This window comes from Nycticebus coucang, chromosome 14 (genome assembly GCF_027406575.1).
Source record: "Nycticebus coucang isolate mNycCou1 chromosome 14, mNycCou1.pri, whole genome shotgun sequence".
Taxonomy (NCBI): Eukaryota; Metazoa; Chordata; class Mammalia; order Primates; family Lorisidae; genus Nycticebus; species Nycticebus coucang.
In genome coordinates, this window is record NC_069793.1 from 16,297,297 (window position 1) to 16,319,534 (window position 22,238).

General features: G+C 36.1%; 2 protein-coding genes and 1 pseudogene across 2 annotated transcripts; all 3 read right to left on the minus strand.

Annotated features, from left to right (window-relative positions):
• Nucleotides 1-1,557: 1,557 nt before the first annotated feature.
• LOC128564329 (olfactory receptor 1052-like) lies at nt 1,558-7,869 on the minus strand (annotated as a pseudogene).
• Nucleotides 7,870-10,206: 2,337 nt separating this feature from the next.
• LOC128564330 (olfactory receptor 1052-like) lies at nt 10,207-11,208 on the minus strand. Its single transcript, XM_053559825.1, has one exon. It carries the CDS (start codon nt 11,131-11,133, stop codon nt 10,207-10,209), a length of 927 nt encoding a protein of 308 aa, XP_053415800.1. The 5' UTR covers nt 11,134-11,208.
• Nucleotides 11,209-20,691: 9,483 nt separating this feature from the next.
• LOC128564331 (olfactory receptor 5AS1) lies at nt 20,692-21,630 on the minus strand. The gene has a single exon (XM_053559826.1). It carries the CDS (start codon nt 21,628-21,630, stop codon nt 20,692-20,694), a length of 939 nt encoding a protein of 312 aa, XP_053415801.1.
• Nucleotides 21,631-22,238: the final 608 nt, after the last annotated feature.

Sequence of the window (22,238 nt, forward strand, 5' to 3'; positions counted from 1 at the left end):
AAAATACATATATTGTTTTACTATAAAATGAGGAAGAGGCCCATGTATGAATATATATGTGTATTTGTACTTTAGCTCTCAAACATTAATTTTGTCTGATCTTCTGTTAGCTTTTAATGCCACTGGTGCTTGGTTGCCTCATCTGTAAAATGGCTTCAGCTCTTGGAGAGTTGCTAAGAGGAAGGAAGGCTCAGTTCACGCTTGGTAGTCAGTACTCCTGTAGGTGCGTCTCTGTGGGTATGTCTGTATGTCTGTGTGATTGTATACCTACTGGTTCCTCTACATTCTTTACCTAGTCTGAAGCATCATATTTTATAACTAGCCAACCCATATAAAATAAATATCAATTTATTACATTGTAGAAGTAATGTAATATTTCTATAATGTAGAAGTATTACATGTTAGATTTGTAGAATGTACAAGTTAGATTTACAAAATTATAATTTAAGAATTGAAAGAATCCAAATGTGTCAAACGGTCTATGAAACTAGTGTATGGTGACCCATGATCACATCAATGTACACAGCTATGATTTAATAAAACAAATAAATAGATAAATAAATAAGTTAATTAATTAAAAAAGAAAGGATCCAAATTATACCAAAGTGGTATAAAATTGCTTTGTACTGAAGATATCCGAGATTCAACTAACATAGAAGGAATCTTTCTTAGAGCTTTCCTTATCTGACTAAAGGCAGAGACTTTTGAAAATGAATGAAAGCACCTCAAATCCCTTCCAGGGGGATATTTTCCTGCCAGAAAGAAGAAAGAGAACATTGGCTCCTTCCAAGTCATCTTTCAGTCCACAGTTTTATCAGCCCTCCAGATCCCCCAGTGAGGCCTTAACTGAATCTGAACTTCACAGAATATATCCCTAAAAAAAATAATGGATTTGGTTAAAAGTCCACACTCAAAGATGAAGAAGGCCACATATGGTCCTGCCCCTGATGGAGAATGGCCTTTCTGCCTGTGCTCAGTAGTTACATTGGAAAAATCTCACCAGGTTTGGGTGTCATGGCTACACCTGCTACAAACTACACACACATGATCACTAATCCAACTGGACACCTCATGTACAGGAAGAGGCAAGGGCTAGGCTCACTGAACTCATCTTTTCTAAACTTTCGGCCACTCAAGCAAGATACCTGGGAACTTGTGCTCTACCCTTCCTATCATTTTTAGAACATTCTTCACAAAGGTCTGTGCTCAGTCACTGAATCAGGGGATTGGTGAAATTCTGCCCTGCAAGAAGAATGAGCAAATATGGCTTCTTACATGGCTATTTTTCTCAAAATCTCTTTTGTTAATCAGTCTTCTGTCGATTTAATCCAACTATTAAAACTAAAAGGATAAAGAAAAAGTCTTCCTTATGTGTGTATGTGTCCACCTGCATGCATGTGGGTTTCTGAAGGCCAATAGTGAGTGTTTCCTTGTACCTACTCTGTTTTGAAAATACCTTCCTGCCCTTATCCTACAAGTCCTAACTGTATTTAACAGTGTACCTTGCCTGCAGGATCCATAAATACTCCTTAAATATTTCTCCCTGAAAATTCATGTTCACTGAGCAAGTATTTTTCTCTTAATAATTTTTTTCATGGCTTCTTTGGCTTCTCCATTTTTCGCACTGCATATCAGAAGATTTAGTATTAGCAGAAAAAGTGTATAAAACAGAGAGGATCTGGGCTCTTTTCTGTGGGTATCTAGAGCTGTTTCCTACGTAAGTAAATATCAGGGTTCCATAGAAGAGAGTCACTATTGTTAGGTGGGAGGTACACGTAGACAAAGCTTTACTGTTAGGTGGGAGGTACATGTAGAGAAAGCTTTATATCTGCCCTTGATGGAAGGTATCTTTAGGACGGTTATTTCCTACAAGGATTCTCAGGTAGGAAGTAACCAGTACTGCAAAGGTAGTCACTGATGTCATTCCAGAGAGGACAGTAAATAAAACCTCACTGTGTTGGATGTCAGAGCAGGTGAGTTGGAAGAACAATGGGATGTCACAGAAATAGTGGTTAATAACATTGGGCCCACAGAAAGACAGACTGAGCAAGTTGTTCAGGTGAGTGAGCGAGCTGGCACTGCCCAGCAGGTAGGAGGCAGTCACCAGGTAGATGCAGCACCTGGGGGTCATGAGGCCTTTGTAGTGAAGTGGGCAACAGATGGCAAGGTACCGGTCACATGCCATGGTGGCCAGGAGGAAGCATTCTGTGGTCAAGAACAGGCTGACAAAGGAATACTGAAGGAGGCAGCCATGATAGGAGATGGCTTTCTGTCCTTCAACATAGTTCACCAACATTTTAGCAAGCAAGGCTGAGGAATAGCAGAAATCCAAGAAAGCCAACTGGCTAAGGAAGAAGTACATGGCAGAATGAAGCTGAGCACTAACCAGAATTATAACAGTCCCAACATTGCCCACCACGGTGATGACATAGATCAACAGAAACAGCGTGAAAAGCACACCATTCAGAGCAGGGCTGTTAGTTAGCCCCAGGAGGATAAATTCAGTTATCATGCTGACATTTTCTGTCAGCCATTTATGTGTCTCCCTAAGGATGTTTCTGCAGCGGACAAGAGGAAAAAAAGAAAATAACCAGAAAGCACAGCTGTATTAGATAAATTCAATCTACTAACATCTGTAGAGAATTGTATGGTTTAATTATACATAACATTATTATCCAAGGGTTAACTTGAATTTTGTAAGAATTTTAGTACATATAACCAAGAAATATTGGCACTTTGTACCACATACCAACCCATGGAAAAATAAGAATGCTTCTGGAGAGCCTTAAGAGCAATGTTTGTTTAACAGAGAGAGAGAGAGAGTGTAAAGGAGATGGACCTTGGATATAAAACACTCCAGATTCCAGTACACAAGGAAAAGGAATTCATCTTTGCCAAGAAAGAACATTCTCTAAGAAAGAACTAAACAAACAAATCCTCACTATTTAACAGGTAAACTTTTGAGCCATCTAGCACAAACATTCTCTATGATATTTTAACAGCACATGGCACATACATTAAACAATAGAACAAAGAAAATATGTATGTATACATATGTATATGTAAAAAAGCATCGGACAAAACTTATAGATTATCTATAAAGAATGAAAAGGAGAACCATGAGTGTCTGTATGGTAGAATTAAAACAATCAAATTTTCTTCCCATAATAAAATTGTTTATTTAAAAACTCATTTGTTCTGCATATCCAAACACCTTTCATCATTTATCCTAGGATTTCCTATAGCATTTATTATCCAATGGCTTGGACTTTTCTGACTCTGGTATTTTCATAATGTTTTGGCATCTTTTATTATTGCTGAATCAGAAAAATTTTCAAAATGTTTTAATGTCTGCAGCCAAAGTCTCAAATGGAATTTCAGGGACAATGCATATGCTGCCTGCAAATTGAATAACATACTAATCTTGCCTTTTGTCCAGGAAAAGTTAAATAATTAAATTCAGTTTATTTGGGGCTCTATCATTTAACCCAAGATACATGAAAATTAAGGTTCTGATGTCTAATGTGTGTGGGAAACACTTGGTCAAATAATGTAGAAAGGGATCTTTCTTCATTGCGGACTTTTAGGACTACATACCTGCTGCTCTGCTATGGGAATTTACAGTAAAGGAATAAATGGAGAGCATTTTTTTATCAGTTTGGCAACTGCATCATACACTGAACATTTACGAATATGATATTCCATAATCGATAAGTCAAAATCATCTGAGAATAATTTCCCAAAAATTGATTAAATAGTGAAGATATGAGCTGAGATTTCCACGCCTTGCTGCCAGTGTGTTGTACAGTGCACTATTTATTATGTAACAGTTCAAATACTGCAAAGGACACTATAAAATAGATTCAGTTATGTCCATTTTACTGAGACTTCAAGAGGTTAAAAGGAATGATTAGTCACTTTTTACCAGAGTAACCCATGATTTCATGCCAAATTATTAATCTCTAAATTTCCTGCAAGTGGTAATTGTGAGGATTAAATAAGAAAATGTGTGAAAACTGTGTGGCAGATCATAGGTATTCTTCAAATGGTTGTTACCTGTATAATGTAAAACAAAGAATAGTCTGTCTGCTCACATACTTGACAGGTTGATTTTTGACTACACTACTTTTTGATCGTTTGTATTTTTTTGATTTAATATTATTTAGTTAGCTCTGCCTTGATTGACTTTCTTAAGAAAACCAAATTTGTCACTCTGAGTTCCTTCTTATTTCACTGATTTCATATTTGCTTCTTTAACTTTTACTTAATAAACATGTTTTTCTCTTGCTGTAATATAAATTATACTATAATAAATTCATGTCTGAGTCTAAAAATTATCTCTGGTAGTAGGGCCTAAAAATTATTGTTATTTTTCTCAGATTTAATAAAATTCAACAATTTATAATAATCAGTCTTAGGTTTCACAGAATTTATTTAAATAAATAGTTATTTGTAACTTATATGCACCAAAGTCATGAAGCTTTAACTACAGGTACCAAAGGCAATATGAAACAAATCTACGAATAAATTTACATAAGCCAGCTGACTTTGGTAATGGTCTGATTCTATTTCACTTATCTCAATAATTGAAATGCATTTGATGCAGATGGTTTTTCTCCACATTTTGTTCATTGGATATATTGAGTGTTGCTCTTTTGAAAAAAGAAAGGGTTGGGCGGCACCCGTAGCCCAGTAGGTAGGGCACCAGCCACATATACCGAGGGTGGCAGGTTTGAACCTGCCCAAGGCCAGCTAAAATCAACAATAACAACTGTAACAAAAAATAGCCAGGCAGTGTGGCAGACACCTGTAGTCCCAGGTACTTGGGAGGCTGAGGCAAGAGAATCGCTTAAACCCAAGAGTTTGAGGTTGCTGTGAGATGGGACGCAATGGCACTCTACCAAGGGTGACATAGTGAGACTCTGTCTAAAAAAAAAAAGAAAGAAAGAAAGAAAAGAAAGAAAGACAAAAGAAATGGCATTTATAATCCCTGTATTAGAACACATAAACATGACACCTAGCTTGTACTGAGAAAGCCCTGGCGCATTTGTCTTAATTTCCTGACTGCAGCGTTTATATTTAATTTAAGGCCTTTGGAGGATAGAATCCCCAGTGATTTTGTTAACACTAGGTTTCATTAAAACATCTAAACATAGGCCTAGGAAGAGTAAGGTCCCAGTACTCTTTCCATAGTGTAGCTATTGGTGTATTTGGTCTTTTTTCAGATTTTGAAGGAAAAATATCACCAGTACTCTTGTCTGTATCTCCTGCCCATATGAAACTCTACAAGGAAAAACTGAATAGTTAAAAATCAACTCCTTTAGACTCCACCAGTGTTTATAAATTACACAACTTAATTATATGTACATGTTTCATATATTATTTTTAAAGAGTTCAAATTCTATTTGTTGATGGTCATACGCTTCTATAAATTCATTAGTAGTAATTATAAATAATATATGCATGTTTCAATGTGTCCCACAGATGTAGAAGCAATTATTAAATAGAATTTGGGTTCAAGTATTTGAGGGCTCATGTATACATGTTTATTTTAATACAGTAGATTGTTTTTTAACATTCACAATAATTTAGCTGATTAGGACACTAAGATTAATTTTAGGTTCAACATTTTTGTTATATTAGCTAAATATAAAAGTATTTTTTAAAAAAATATTAAGGAAACTTATAATGAAAAGTGTAAAAGATGATAAATGCAGGGTAAAATGGTGAGCTAAATTTTAAACAGAGGGGCAAATAAGAACAACTAAGTCCTGATACAGGTAAAATGCAACCAAACCAATAAACACATGGACTACTATTCAGCCACTAAAAAAGATGGAGACTTTACATCCTTTGTATTAACCTGGATGGATATGGAACACATTGTTCTTAGTAAAGCATCATAAGAATGGAGAAACAAGAATCCTATGTACTCAATTCTGATATGAGAAGAATTAAGGTCCTAGTACACTGTAGGGGGTGAGAATGGGAAGAGCTGAAAAAGGGAAGGAGGGAGGGTGGGCGACAAGGGGTGTGGTACACCTTTTGGGGCCAGGACATAATTATAAAAGGGTCCTTATCTAAAAAAAGCAATCAGTGCAACCTAGCTCTGTGTATCCTCAATAAATACCCTCCCCCCCCCCCAAAAAAAAAGAACAGTGGTAAAAATTTGCGGTGATTTTAAAATTAAACAAAGGTGAAAACATACTAATACACAGGAAATATTATAATCAGATTGTTAGAAAGGGTACATTTGACCCTTGAAGAATGGGATTTAGGGATACTGACCCCTCACACAGTTGAAAATTTGTGTATAATTTTGGACCACCCCAAAACTTAAAAACTAATAGCCTACTCTTGACCAGAAGCTCTAGCAATGACATAATATAATCAATTGACACATATTTCGTATGTTTTAAGTGTTAAATACTCTATTCTTATCATAAAGTAAGCTAGAGAAAAGTCAGGGATATTAAAACAATGATAAGAAAGTGGAAAATATATTCATTAACTGGAAGTGGATCATCATAACAGTCTTCACCATGGTCATGTTCACTTTGCGTTGACTAAGGAAGAGGAAGGGAAGATTTGGTTTTGCTGTCTCTGGGGATGAACAAGTGGAAGAAAATTCATGTATAAGTGGACCTGCATGGCTCAAATCTGTATTGCTCCTGGGTCAGTGGTTCTTCATTTTGCTGGCAAAGCAATGTCGACAAGGACCCTACTTGTAATGGTTTCTACTTCTTAAGAGCCTGCTGTGTTTCCAGGCACTTCACAACTTATAATCACTGTATAGTTTTATTTAATCCAAGGTTTAGAATCAAATGATTCACATTACAAGTGGCCAAGAATAAAGAAATTTTCTAAGATCACATTTTTAGAAAATTATTAGACTCAGAAGAGTATTCCAGCCAAAACTGAACATCTGACAAGTTAAAAAATGAACGGGAATATATGAAATCGAAGACTTAAAAATGCGTATCTAAGACTAACGTAAACTCTCAGGAGAAAAGTACGTCTTGCTTACACTGAAAGTATCATTAGATTTAGTCAGAATATGTTTAGAGTATGTTTTCTGGTGAATTAGAGTTTCAGTGGAACGGCAATATTCTCCTTAGATGTCTGTGATTCTAGGACTTGGAATTTGTATATAGGCCAAAGACAACTGAAAATTGTCATTACACCCAGGATCAATATAATTACTCAGTGCTCATGGAACAAAACTAAAAGTCAAATTTTAGTGGCTTCTGGGTCTTTATATAAGTGACAAATGTGAGTAGGATACAACTATAGCCATGGCCAATACATAGGGTCCTGGCAACTTCATTCCCTAAGGAATCAGGCCAAATTTCAAATCTCAAACTCTAAGGTTACTCACATGGAATAAAACTTCACCAAAGTATCTGCTAGAGATTCCCTAAGGGCACGAAGGAACGCTATGTAAGACCAAAATCTGCTCTGTTATGATTTCTCCAAGTGTTGAACCGTAACCAGTATTTCACAAGTGGGTCAGTGAAGTAGCATGACCTATTGACAGCACCTTCATTTATCCTCCTGGCTAATTACATTACCCATTTAGGTGCATTTGGAACATGCTTAACTCAGTTTTATTTACTTTCAGAAACAAAGCTATATGTATAATATCATAGGTCATAACTGGCAGTAAGAACAAGTTTCAATGACTCTTACTTTGTTTTTTATAATCTTTTCCTGTTTTAGATTCACAGGAGAGTAGAGTCTGATGACTGGAAACTTGGAACTTTTAACTATTTGAGCTCTTTGAGTCGTTTCCCAGAAGTAGTAGAGTTTCTGCAGGATAAAGGAGTTGAGATTCTGAAGGCCCCAGAGCAGGCTTCCTGAGCCCACCATCTCCCAGTGACCTGCCCCATGAACTAGATCCTTGTTAATTTCCCCTCGTTAATGTCAAAAAAAAAAACAAAAAAACTGGCTCCACTACACTTGACCCCACTTTAGAAAATCTGAACCCTCCATTAGCTGGGGAGATGGCTTTGAGGCCGTTCCACATGATCTTTGCATTAAAATTTCCTCTGTTCCTTCGAAGTCCACCTTATCTCAGCAATTAGTTACTCTGTGCCTGGAGAAATGTAGTTCAAAATCTCATTGCAGTTTTAATACAATATGAATATATACATATTGTCATTTATATTATACATATAAATAAATATATAACTAATACAGCTTTATATAGAAACTTTATACAAATAGCCTCATATATGTTTAGTAGATAATATATAAGTAAATACATAATATATATGTTACTTCTTTTCCAATTTGCATTATAAAAATAGTCAATCAGCCTTTCCCATTTCTTTCAGAATTCTAGGAGAATAATAGTATTTTTCACTAACACATGTAGTTCCTGTTTATAGTACAATATAGTAGCTATTTGTTAAGGTGAATTAGTTGAAGGGTGATACTTAACAGAAAACAAACAAACAAAAATAAAACAAAAACATTTTTTCCAGATGAAATACCACCCACTCCCATAGATATGCTCTCAGCAAACTGTATCACTGTCCTGTGTCCTGGCTTGGGAGGCCAGTTTCTTCTTTTAGAAACTACGTATTGCAACGTAATATATAGGAATTTCAGTTTTCTTTTTGAGTGTCTGTATAACATTCCTTGCGTTTCATACTTTAGGCATTGAATATACTATATTAAATGCTTTCATAAAAATTTGAAGGACTATATAAAAGTAGGTTAAATTATTGTTTTTATTTTATTTCCTTTGTAAAATAAAAACTTTCACATAAATGCACTCTGTAAATGTCTCATGTATGTAAGTGTCACATATATGTAAACTTTTATCCAATTTCAAATAATATATTGAATGGTCCTGAAGAAACTTGACGGGCTCCACAGATGTTGCCTGTCCTTGTTATTATTGTGACTTTGTCCTGAAAATCACACTTATATACACATTTCTTTGCATGAATGTCTAATATAATAAGAATTTCAATATGCTACCTTCATTTTCATTTATACAGATAGTAGTGCCTTTTGCCTATGTAATTTGTGGCTTTCTCTGAGGGAAAAAAAAAAATGTTTAACCTAACCTGACGTGTAAAAATATGCATGACTACTTACTGAGTCTCCAGCTGTCACACTGGACTGCTTACCCTGCTTGGTTCTATGTATTTCAATGTTCTACAAACTCCAAAAATTTAAAAGAACTTTATTTGTAAATGAATATATTCCCCCAGAATACTTGTTTTTGCTGTTGTCATTTTATTTTTGTGGATAGGATAGCAATTTGAGAAGATCACTATGGAACAATCAGTATTTATGGGCTTTATTTTATGAGCTGCGCTTGTATATATAATTTCATTTGAAAGGAAAAAAATTCACTTCATATATCTTCCCTACCTAGAATACATCATCAGGTAATATTTTGTGTAATGTCCATAAAGGATGCTAGAAGATCCTTAAAGAAAAGAGAGGAACAAATCTGATTATTGATGACACTTTAATGGTCTTGGAGTTATTATTTCTAAATATGCAGTAAAATTGTCCCTCTGAGTATTAGGGAGTCTTTGATGGGGAGCAGTAATAAACCATAATATTCTGTCCTCTTTGATTTCATATGTAGTAAAGGAAACTGAGGCCAAGAATGGGAAATTGGCTTAGACTGTCTATTGTGAGTGGGAAGGTAGTCTAGGATGATGCTCCTTTCCTGAATATTTTTATATGCGTGCATTTATTTTGAAGAATATAAATAATGTCTATAAATAATCTAGGCTAATTCTTAGAACATGTAGCTGTCAATTTTCTAGATAATGCAAGTACCATTATTTTTGCCTTGAACATATTTTACTTGTTTCAATGCTCAATAGAGAAATCCAGTAAGGGATATTTTATTATTTATTCATTTTATCCTTTTCACTATTTGCAAGCCTATCTATATTTGACTATCTAACTTCTATCCATGTAAAGAAAATAAAATGTCATTAAGTGAGGAGCCCTAACAACCCAACATCTTTGTCTGGTTTTTAGGTCTGTAAACACAACCACCAGCCCCGTGTTCCATGGTGCTTTATTTCTCCCCCAACCAAATCTTTTACTTTCTCTGCAAAACACAGGGCTCCAATTAAATAAACTCTCAGAGTCCTGTGTGACTGAAACATGTTGAAATATTTATAGATGTCATTATACAAACCACTGTTCTGTAGTCTATTCACAGACCTGTCAAATTAACAAGGATGCCCTTATCACAGCATCTTTGACTTCTTTGTTCCTGAGGCTGTAAATCAATGGATTTAACATAGGAATGACCAGGGTATAAAATACAGATACGACCTTTTCTTGCTCTAAGGAATATTGGGAGCTTGGTTGAATGTAACTGAAGCTTATCGAGCCGTAAAATAAAGTCACCGTCATTAGATGTGAGGCACAGGTGGAGAAGGCTTTGCGTCTCCCCGCCGCTGAGCGGATCCTCAGGATGGCAGCAACGATGAAGATGTATGAGATCATCACGGTCAAGAAGGTGATCATGGCAATGACGCCAGAAAAAATTAAAAGCAACAATTCATTCAGGGATGTATCAGAGCATGACAGTTTCAGCAGAGGGGGGAGGTCACAGAAGAAGTGACTGATGACATTTGGTCCACAGAAAGTCAGTTTCACCAAGCCAATTGTGTGTGTCAGTGAATTGATGAAACCGCCTACACAAGAGCCCAATACCAGCAGGACACAAACCACCTCAGTCATGGCCACTGTATAAAGCAAGGGGTTTACAATGGCCACATAACGGTCATAAGCCATTGCTGCCAGCAAGAATCCCTCGGTGGTAAGCAGTGACACAAATAAAAAATATTGCACAATGCATGCAGAGAAGGAGATTGTCTCTTGTTCCACAAAGAAGCCCAACAGCATTTTGGGTGCAAAAACTGACGAATAGCTGGCATCCACAAATGACAGACAGCTAAGAAAATGATACATGGGTGTGTGGAGTTTGGGAGTTATTTTGATTAGAAAGAGCATTCCCAGATTCCCCACCAAGGAAATGGCATAGATGAAAAGGAACAGCACGAAGAGGACCACCTTCAGTTCAGCACGATCTGTCAGTCCCAACAGGATAAACTCAGTAACCAACGTAAAATTAACATCAGACATGGGTTTTTGTGTCTTGGAACCTGTTAATGATAAGGAGGTTTGAATAAATTGAGAGTAATAGTGCTACAACAGCAAGACTATTTGAAATCCCTAATGAGTTGTGTGATTTGAGGTAGTGACTTCTCAGGTTATCTAGCCTTAAAATCAGAAAATGTTACCTACAAAGTCTCTGCTCTCTTCCTATCCCATAAAATATTCTGTGAATGAAAATAGAAAATGTTAGGGTCTTAGCTTCAGGATGCATTTAAAATGCTGGTCTTAATGTAAACAAAAAACTGAAGTAAATTTCACTCTAAAGATACGTAAATAAAAGTCCAGTTTATAAAAGCCAAAGAGCCAAAGTTCTTTACTATGTGGTCCTGTGGAATCCCCCTTGTACACTCCTCACTTTGAATTTGATAGTAGCTAATGCCAAGTATCTCAAGAGATAAGAGTCCACTCTACTTGATATTTAAACCTGACACATTCCACTTCTGCCTTCATGTTTAGTTCCTGTACCACTTTTATTTTTAAGATGTACATGACAAAAAGGCAAGGCCCCAGCATCTAAAAACTCTGGAATCATCCTTGAAAAATTAGCCAGAGGCACTGGCTTCTGAGAAGAGCGCCGACTGGGAAGTGGGAAGGAGGCCGTCAGAGCTGGGGGGTGAAACATGGAGAACAGCAACTTGTAATGAGCCCTTGACATCCAGTAAAGATACCTGACTGTGACTCAGGAAGAAGTTACACTTTTTCTGAGAAAAGGCAATGCAAACTCACAAAATAAAGCAATTCCATAAAACACACTTGTTTGCATCATATGCAGTCCCTGGATCACAAAGGAGGTAGGTTTTACAGGTTTATTCTTAAACTGATTTTATATGTAAGTTGGAACAGGCACATTTACCTATAACCTCTAACAGCCCTCATTCGTAAGTGCAGGCTGTTCATCGGTTGGATGTTTGTAACTTGGGCATGGCCTTGTATTTCCTTCCCTTTCATGCTGCAACATCATTTTTAGATTCTGCAATTTTATTGCAAACCATTGAAGCATTATTACATTTTTCCTGATAAATATAACTATATTTAATTATATGAAAATAGAAATAACATAAAAATAAATTAGTACTATCTTTTTTTACTACGTTTTGCTTTCAACAGGCTTTTTCCATATTCTTATGTACTCAGCCCTACTATGAAACCAATTTATAAACACCCACACTTCCATATGAAAGCGATAACCCAACTACAGCCCAAGATGAAGGGGAAAGAGGAGGGGGAGGAGAAGGGAGGGGGGAGATGGATGGAGGGAGGGTAATTGGTAGGACCTATGGTGCATTTTACAAGGGTACATGTTAAATCTACTAAGTGTAGAATATAAATGTCTTAACACAGTAACTAAGAAAATGCAGTGAAGGCTATGTTAACCAGTTTCATGAAAGTATTTCAAATTGTATATAAAACCAGCACATTGTACCTCATAATTGCATTAATGTACATAGCTATGATTTAATAAAAAAAAAATAAAACTCAAATGAGGAAGAACCTCATTCTTAATCTAAGCCACATTCCAAAGTACGACTAAACAGTGTCCCCCTGGATAAGTAGACAGTTATGACCCACTCCCTTAAGTGGTAATTAAATTGAACTATATTTTCTCTAATTCAGTCTGTATGATTTCAAAAAGGGCGTTTTAATTTTTGGATTTGGTTTCCACTAACTGAGAACTTTGATTTACATTTGTTTGTGTTGTCAAAAGAGAAGAACCCAAACTCTATAAAATAATCTAAATGGGTTTTTTCTGAGCCGAGTATGTGTAGCCATGGCTTGGAGCTATGCCCAAGAAACCTTGATCAAGTGGTCTTGCTTTTTTGTGGTTATAGTTTGGTTTTATACACTTCAGGGAGGCAGGAATTACACAGAAAGAAATATAAATCAATATATGGAAGGTGTATGCATTGGTCTGTCCTTAAAAGATGGGGTCTCTCCAAATGACGGGAATTATAGGTTATAAGTGAGTTTGTAATTTGTTAAAGAAATAAAGCTTTGATGAAGGCTTAGAATGATTTGAGATAAGGGCATCTGTTCATCAGAGACAAGCCACCAGACTTATGCCCAGACTCAAGTGATCTATTAGGTAAATCAGTGACAGGCAAGTGTGAATAAACATTATCTTGCATAGTCTTAGGCTGGTTAGTGAGTTACAAATTATATCTTTAAGAAGGGATGGGGGCTTGACAAGGCATGTCTGACCTCCCTTCTTGTGGCCAGCAACTCAGCTTTAGGGTTATTTCTGGAGCCTCTTTGGCCATTCAGTCATTTGAGAGGCTTAAGGTTTTATTTTAGTTCAGTGTGATCAAGTCAGGTTTATTGTAGAAGCATAAACAGGACATCCTGGAAGGAGTGATGAACGCAAGGCACCAGTCCCCTTGACAGGGCCAGATCCAATCCAGCACAGGGCCTGTCTATGTGTCACCAAGACCAACCTGGCAGCCTCCAATCTGGGCAGGATTACACTTCCATAAGGAAGGGCTGGAATAAATTGGCTTTGGGCCCCAGGTTAAGAAACAAGTGCATATGTTAAACAAACCAGGAGGCTCACAATGTTACCTCTACAGAATAAAGAATGACATACTTGACGGTTTCATCTTCTTCATTTGGGAGACACTATTCGTACAGAGTAGGGAAAACTCAGGAAAAGAACACTGCAAGACTACTGAAATAACAAAAGAAAACCAAGTAGAAAACGGAGAAATCTAAAGCAGTGGTTCTCAACCTTCCTAATGCCACAACCCTTTAATACAGTTCCTGTGTATTAAAGGTTACGACCCACAGGTTGAGAACCGCGGATAGAGTGTTGACAGGGATGGGCGAATAATTGCATATCCATGTATAGTTATGATTTAGATTGCAATTCATCTTTAAGAAAGAATATCCCATCGTATTAAAATGCTGATTTTTATTACTTCAGTAGAAGTTGTACGAAGAAATGGTAATGTAGAAAAAGTGAAGTATTAGATAAGAAGTATGAATAATTGGTCACATTATAAATTCCCCCTGCCCCTATAATATGAAAAGTTTATCAGATTAAAATAAGAACATCTTTTCTTCTTTCTCTTCATGTTTTTAAATTTTAACTGATTTATAGAATGTATGTATGTAAAATATTTAAATAAATAAGTTTAACTTACCAATAGAAGTAAAAATGTTCAACACCTTCCCTCATTTAGGAACTTCACTTACTATGGTTTATTTTGCTACAGTCTCAAAAAAAAACCTCACAAAAAATTAGTTAAATTTGTCTGATATTTACAGTGACACATAAATTAAGAAAATGACAGGACAGTAGTTACAGGCAGCAAGATTAAATTCAAATCTGTATTTAACATATGAGAATCAAAGGCACAGCCGCCTTTGTGTGAAAGTGAGAGCAAAGTAATCAAAACATAATCATGTTGGAAGTTAAGTTTAGATTAAAAGTTTGATTATGTATTTACCTTCCTTCCTATGGGAATAGAGTCCCTTGAGTTAATTGTCTGCCTAAAAGGATTTGATAAAAGTTCTTTTTTGTTTCTTGAGGGACTTAGGAAGCTCTCAAGAACTTAATGATTCCCCTAAGGCATGCAATTTCTCCAATGTTACAATGAATAGAAGTAAATATGGGGCTCATGTGGGGGGAAAATAAGAATATATAATTTCTGAAGAAAATACAGTGGAATTAAGTGGTTCAGTGAATAGGGCGCCGGCCCCATATGCCGAGGGTGGCGGGTTCAAACCCAGCCCTGGCCAAACTGCAACAAAAAAATAGCCGGGCGTTGTGGCGGGAACCTGTAGTCCCAGCTGCTCTGGAGGCTGAGGCAAGAGAATCGCCTAAGCCCAAGAGTTAGAGGTTGCTGTGAGCCGTGTGACGTCATGGCACTCTACCAGAAGGCAGTACAGAGAGACTCTGTCTCTACAAAAAAAAAAAAAAAAAAAATTAAAAACAAAAAGAAATTTCAAAAATTATCCCAAAATATATACATTTTTGGACATATTTTGAAATGGATGTTATGAGTCTCACAGATAGAAATAATATCATAAATCAGTCTTTAGTGGAGGAGGAATTTACATCTGTAAAGAATCTACATTAATACAGATAGGTTTTTCTTTTCCTGGTCTAGAAAAGATTAAGGGAAAGTCTTACACATTTAAAGATCTAAAAAGAAGCATTTGCTATGTATATCTGTACTCTCTGAGAGCTGCTACCTGTAAGGTTTCATTTAGGTAACAAGACCACCTTTACTACAGAGCCAACCTCTTCTTCTCACCTTCCCCAATCCTGCTTTTCTGCTTTCAAGGCCCTTCTCTTCAAAAATCTCTTCAACTCACTGAGGAGTTGAATCTTCATCCTAAAATATATATATTATGTAGCACATTTTATTTAATATATAAAATTTATGTATTTATGTATTTTATGTAGCAAATTTTATTTGATATACAAAATTTATGTATTTATGTATTTTATGTAGCAAATTTTATTTAATATACAAAATTTATGTATTTATGTATTTTATGTAGCAAATTGTATTTAATATAATATATAAATTTATATATTTATTTAATATTTATTTATAATTTATTTAATACATATTTATATACATTATATATTAAATAAAATTAATTAATGTCTTTTTCTTCCTAGTAATCAATCTGCCTCATGTCAGTGATTTTTCAGCAAACCTTATTGGGACGAGAGCCTTTGCTCCCTACACCTGCTGGAGAAAGGACAACACTGCTAGTAAATCATCTAACACAAAACATCCCCATACACAAAAATGTGCTAACCCAGGGTATTTGCTTCTTACTTTAACCAATAGGGTGGGGCAGGGAAGTAACTTAGTTTTGATGGGCTTGTTTTGAAGAACTTTAAAAACACTGAACAAACAAAAAGGGGCACATAGCCTCTACCTCTTTCAGCATCTGCCAGATCGCATTCTAAGAAGTCAGATAAGATCAGCAAAACAGAAAAAAACTGCATTCCATTTCATTTCACAATAACAACTTTTCTTCTCTTTAAAATTCCAGTAAAAACTCGACTACTCATCCCTAGGCTGGCACTTCTTTTTCCTTTCTTGTCATGTCCTTTCCTCTCTTGGAAATTATAATAGAATTCTTCTTTTAAAACATACCTTAATATCTGAGTTGAGAATTCTTTCTCAGCCTGTAGCACAAGCACCCCTAACACTTGGCTCTTTAGCAAGCTTACTTTAGCATGCTTTCCAGAAGAATGTCTTACTTTGGCCTAAGTGTCACAGGAAGAAAGGTAGAGATGTAGAAGACAAAGAAAGGAAGGAAGAAAAAGAAAGAAAGAAAAAAGAAGGAAGAAGAAAAGAGAAAAAAGAAGGCAGGTGACAGCCTCTGTATGGCTATAAAAAAAACTATAAAAGAATAGATAGACTAAGAAAGACATTAGAATTCCCATCAAAATTACTTATAATTTTAAACTGGAGAACAAAAATTTTTTTGTTGTTGCTGTTGGAAAAATTCCAGATTATGGTTTTTCTTTTTTCTTTTTTCTTTTTGGACAGGATATCACTATGCTGCCCAGGCTTGAGTGCATTGGAGAGATCATAGCTCATACCACCATCAAGTGATCTTTCCGTGTTAGTCTCCCAAAGTTTTGGGATTTCAGTTTGGGGTGATACACTGCAGCTTGTCAGAGTATTATTTTAAGTATCTAGCAAATTTGGACATTGTCTCTTGAAGGAATCTTAGCTGGGTTGTCCCTTGGTTTAGAATAAGGCTTCAGTGTTATCACAAGTATTTTTGTTATGTTCCTTATCCTAAAGGTACATAATTCTGTCCTGAAAAAATGTCAGAGATTATGTTCACAGTCATTTTTAGTTAAAATGATATAAATCACGACTTGGAAGGTGCAAATTATTACAGAAATAGCCATTTTGAATGAGAAGGAAGGAATTACAAATAAATTTTCCCTAAACTAATTCCTTTTTTCCTGTCCTGTTATAGATTTCTGTAAAATCTATATAGGGTTCAAGATAATCAATTATGGTATTCTATTAACTCTGTTAATTACAATAAGATGCTGTGAAGGAACAAAGATGGCTGTGAACTCACTGTGACTCCTTCTCAGGAGATTAGGATCTTATCCTTCTCCCTGTGAATGTGGGAGGAATTAGTGGCTTGATTTTTCCATAGAAGACAGTAGGAGTGAAATTCTGAGACTTCTAAGGCTAGAACATGAGTAACTTGCAGTGTCTGCTTTGGTTTTTTGGAACACTTGCTCTGGGACTACCCTGAGGCCATCTTTTTGAAGAGAACATTAGATGAAGGAAAGATGTGCTAAGACGAAATGAAAAATAGAAACCCAGCTGACCTCCAGCTATTCCAGCCCCAGATGTTTAAGTGATCACAGAGCATACGCTGAATGTTGGAAAGCAGAGAGACTTCATTTTTATCCAAATAACAGATCCATGAGCAAAATGAATGGCTGTTGCTGCTTTCAGCAACTAAGATTCATAGGAAAGCATCTAACCATAACAAATGCCTATGCAACAGCTCAAGTTACACGTCCTAAAAGTTTGTACAGCTGCATCTGCAAGGCTTGGCCCCCCAGGCCTTGTTACTGCCGGAGGTGTGGTGGTACTCCTTGTTGGCAAAACCAGAATTCTGTTACACTGAACAGTCTCGATTTTAGAGCTTATCTTTTATTCTCAAGGACAAACTATACAAAAAACTTGGCTCTCAGAATTAATGAATTTTAAGATTCTTAAAAAGGTCTAGAGTACAGTATTTGGCCATGGCATTTGATTATTGGATTTTATCCTCTTATTATCTAACAGAGAAATGATTGCATTCTTAACATATATTAAAAGCCACATATTACGCTTCTGGTAATGATGGTGGGTATAACCAGATTGTTGTGCATTATTTCAAAATATTACTACACATGAGCAATGTACCTGGTCACCCGAAGCCTCTAATGGAGACTTACAAGGAGATTAATGCAGTTTCTTGCCTGCCAGAACATGTCTATTCTACATCTCACAGATCAGGAAACAATTTCTACTTTCAAGTTCTATTTAAGAAATGTACTGCACAAAGCTTTAGCTACCATAGATAGTGATTCTTTTGATGGATGTGAGCAAAGTAAATTGAAAACCTTTTGGAAAGAATTTACTATTCTATAAACATTCATTATTCTTAGGAACACGTAAGAACAGGAACATAAAAAGGAAGAAGTTGATTCTAACCCTCATGGATAACTTGAGGGGCTCAAGACTTTAGTGGAGGAAGTAACTGCAGATATGATGGAAATAGCATGAACATTAGAATTAGAAGTGGTGCCTGAAGTTGTAATTCAATTCTTGTATCTCATGGTAGAAATTTGAATGGAGGAGTTGCTTCTTATGGATGAAAAAAGACGGTGGTTTCTTGAGATAGAAGCTACTCCTGGTGAAGATGATGTGAACATTGTTGAAATGACAACAAAGGATTTAGAATAGTACATAAACATCGTTGATAACACAATGGCAGGATTTGACAGAACTGACACCAGTTTTGAATGAAGTTCTACTGTGGGTAAAATATCATTGTGCAACATTGCATGCATGAAACTGAAATATTTCATGATATTAAGTTCCATCAATGCAGCAAACTTCATGATTGTCTTCTTTTAAGAAATTTCCACAACAACCCCAACATTCAGCAAATACCACCCTCATCAGTTTGTAGCTATCAACATTGAGGCAAGACCCTCGAGCAGCAAAAAGATTACAGCTCACTGAGGCCAAGATCATTGTTATCATTTTTGGGAATAAAATGTTTTTAAATTAAGGTATGCATGGGTTTTATACATTATCCTACTACATGCTTAATATACTACAGTATAATTAAGGATAACTTTTAAATGTACTGGAAAACCAACAAATTCATGTGACAGATTTGATTGTAATATTTATTTTATAGCAGTGGTCTGGAACTGAACTCTCAATATTTCTGTAGTATGACTATACAGATAGGACTATTTAATCTACAAATCACACACACACACACACACATATATATAGAGAGAGAGAGAAAGCGCTTTACAGACACAGCCTATTAAATTCTCAAGACAACCCATTTTAGTAGGTGATGAAGTGATATCTTATTGATTCCTTATATACATTCAATGTACTTAGTCATTATTTTTCCATAAATATTATAAAATTCACCATGTTGTTTTTTCACACGAATATAGTTTATGACCTTAACTCTGTCAAGGTAAAACAAAAAGCAAACAACAAAACTAAAGAATCCACAGAAACTAAAAAAAAATCTCATAACTTGATGATCAAAATTGATCCTGGAGGAAAAATGCTTACAATTTTATTGATTTTGCATTGTAAATTTACAGAAAAAAATTGTTAGAGCAGTTTTCACCTCTTTTTAAAGATAGTGCTTTAAAGATAATGTCAGTAACATGCATAGAAATAAACAGTAATTTATAAAGTTTATAGTCTTCATGTTGTTCACACACTTGTTTGGTTTTCTTGAATACCCACTGTTAATTAGAGTAGAGGATCTGTTGTAGTAATCAATTTAACCCAAGGAGAGAGAATGTGATAAAATTATTAGTGAATAATACTAATGAGATAATTGTGATGTGCCAGATTTCTAAGAGCCTGCAAAACCATTATCACCACCACTAACACCCATAATTGATAACTTAAAAATTTCCTGTTGATGGTCAGGCATGGTGGCTCACGCCTGTAATCCTCACACTCTGGGAGGCCAAGGTGAGTGGATTGCTTGAGCTCAAGAGTTCAAGACCAGCCTGAGCCAGAGTAAGATCCATCTCTCAGCATAGCCAAGTGTTGTGATGGGCTCTTGTAGTCCCAGCTACTTGGGAGGCTGAGGCAAGGGGATCATTTGAGCACAGGAGTTTGAGGTTGCTGTGAGCTATGATGCCATAGCACTCTACTGAAGTTGACAAAGTGAGATTCCGTCTAAGAAAAAAAAATTCCCTATTGATAAAAATCTTACAAACTGTAAATCCAGACTTATTTTCAAAAAATGAAGGTATATTTACCTGCCCATTCACCTAACCATCCATCTCTCCATCCCAACCATCCTTCCCTTAAAAACACAGGTAAGAAGGATATGCCATACATCAGGTACTATAAACATGTTGGAAAAACAAACTAGCACACATATTCCCTGCTTCCAAGGAGCATCTATTAATGATAAAGGGGATGGTAATCAATTGATTGACCATTCAATATATGCTTTCAATACATGATAAATCAATGTATAGAGTATTTTTGGAACACAATTGATGGATATCAATTGTTATTATTTTTTAATTCAGTAATGTTTTAGAGAGTAGAATAATTTTGGACAGGACAAGTTCTAGAAGATAGAATGAAAAATTTTAAGGCATTGGAGACAAAACATTGACTTCATTTCTGGAAAATGTGGTAAATTTAAAATAGTTCACATATAAGAATGTTCATAGCTGAAGATGACATAACTGAAGTTGATTGGATTGGAAGGGCAGGCTTGGCCTTAGGTATTCTTAATGATTTAAATCTGTGCTCAAGTAAAAATACGATTTCTTTCTAATAGTTTCTTGAGGGCATTTTTCACATCCTTGTTTCTGAAGCTGTAGATTATGGGGTTAAACATGGGGAAAACAACAGTATAAAACACTGCGACCACCTTGTCCGTTTCTGGAAAATAGCTGGCAGTGGGGCGCAAGTACGTGAACAGAAGGGCTCCATAGAACAAGGTGACCGCTACCAGATGGGAAGCACAAGTGGAGAATGTTTTGCCTCTGCCACCTGACGACTGGATACTCAATACAGTGATGAGGATGCAGAAGTAAGAGAGAAATATGACAACAAAAGTGCTTGTCTGGATGAAGCCACACAAAGCAAAGAGCAGAAGCTCGTTGATGTGAGTATCTGCACAGGACAGAGCCAGAAGAGGTGGGATATCACAGAAAAAATGGTTGACAAGGTTGGAGCCGCAAAATGGCAGCCTGAATGTGAGGGAGACGTGCACCAGTGAAGTCACGCTCCCACTGAAGTATGCCAGCACAGTGGAGCAGACACAGACTCTCCTGGACATGAGTGTAGAATAGAGCAGAGGGTGGCAGATGGCTGCATAGCGGTCATAGGCCATCGCTGCCAGGATCAGACACTCAGCATCAGCAAAACAAGCGAAGAAAAACATTTGCAGTGCACAACCGTAGGGAGAGATGCTCTTCTTGGATGCCAAGAAATTTATCAGCATTTTAGGAGCAATTGCTGTAGAATAGCTGATGTCTAAGAAAGACAAGTTGCTGAGAAAATAATACATGGGGGTTTGAAGGCTTGAGTTAATATAAACCAGAATTATTAAACCCATGTTTCCCACCACAGTTACTGTATATGCCATGAGCAATGCCAAGAACAGTATGACCCTGAGAGGGAGATAATCTGTGAACCCAACAAATACGAATTCCGTTGGCATGGTGTAATTACTCTCCAACATCTTGTTAGTTTCCTTGTCTTTCTCACTGGCAATAGATGACATCAGCAGATGTGAGTTGGCTTGGGATGTAGATGACCTAACAGTATCTTTATTTTCTATTCTGTTGGAAGCAAGTGGAAAGTTAATAAAATTATAGATGTGATGTTTTCTATAATATTATTTTGTTTATGTTTTTGTCATTTTCTAAAAGTAATTCATTAAAGATCATTATTGGTAGAAGAAAATATTATTTGGATGGTGCTGTTTCATAATGCTCTTTAAAAGATATTCTCATTCAAAAGATATATTTCATGATGATATTAATTCTTGCCAAGATGAAAGAACATAAATGTGGCTCATGTGATGAGACCTGGTAGAATAATGAGAGTATTGGCAAAATCTGTAGAGGCAAAGCTATATTTTCCAAACCCTAAAATCTCATTCTTCCATATAAAGGAGAGTTGAAAAAAATGTTGAGAAAAAATTTTCCACAGTTACATAATCAGCAGAAAACCAGACTAGTTAAAATCATGGTAGTTATGCAAGAGATAACTGGATTTAAATTTGGACTTGGGCTGGGCCTGGTGGTTCCTGCCTAATTTCCCAGTACTTATGAAGGCCAAGGCAGG